The sequence below is a fragment of the Egretta garzetta genome, unplaced genomic scaffold (assembly GCF_000687185.1).
Source record: "Egretta garzetta isolate BGI_Z169 unplaced genomic scaffold, ASM68718v1 scaffold108, whole genome shotgun sequence".
In the NCBI taxonomy this organism is placed as follows: Eukaryota; Metazoa; Chordata; class Aves; order Pelecaniformes; family Ardeidae; genus Egretta; species Egretta garzetta.
Genome location: NW_009260614.1, coordinates 7888067 through 7888384, shown reverse-complemented (window position 1 = coordinate 7888384; position 318 = coordinate 7888067). Strand labels below are relative to the sequence as shown.

The 318-nt window shown below is 66.4% G+C and overlaps 1 protein-coding gene across 1 annotated transcript in view; it reads right to left on the bottom strand.

Moving 5' to 3' along the window:
• The window catches only part of HIC1 (HIC ZBTB transcriptional repressor 1), a 2975-nt gene that overhangs the window by 1711 nt on the left and 946 nt on the right, over positions 1-318 (bottom strand). The window contains exon 2 of the mRNA XM_035900553.1: positions 6-311. Coding sequence (XP_035756446.1) covers positions 6-311 — 306 coding nt within the window. The remainder of the gene's footprint in view (positions 1-5; positions 312-318) is intronic.

The following is a 318-nucleotide window of genomic DNA, read 5'->3' as shown; positions in this document are numbered from 1 at the left end:
GTGGCGGCGCGCAGCCCCCGGCCCAGCTTGTAGGGCGCGTAGCCCCCACGCAGGTGGCAATACTTGCCGCTGCGTTTCAGCTTCTTCTTGCAAAGGGCCACCAAGCCGGGGATCTGGAGGTAGCTGGCGGCAGCCAGCACGGCGCCCAGGCTCTGCTCGCCACCCGGCTCGCATTCGGCCAGGCGGCCGGTGTAGATGAAGTCGAGGATGAGGCGAAAGATGCCGGGGCTCACCATCTCGTGGTCCAGGTTGAGCAGGTTGTCGTGCACCACCAGCGACTTGAGGTAGGCGCTGCTGGCCGCCAGGATGTTCTTGTGC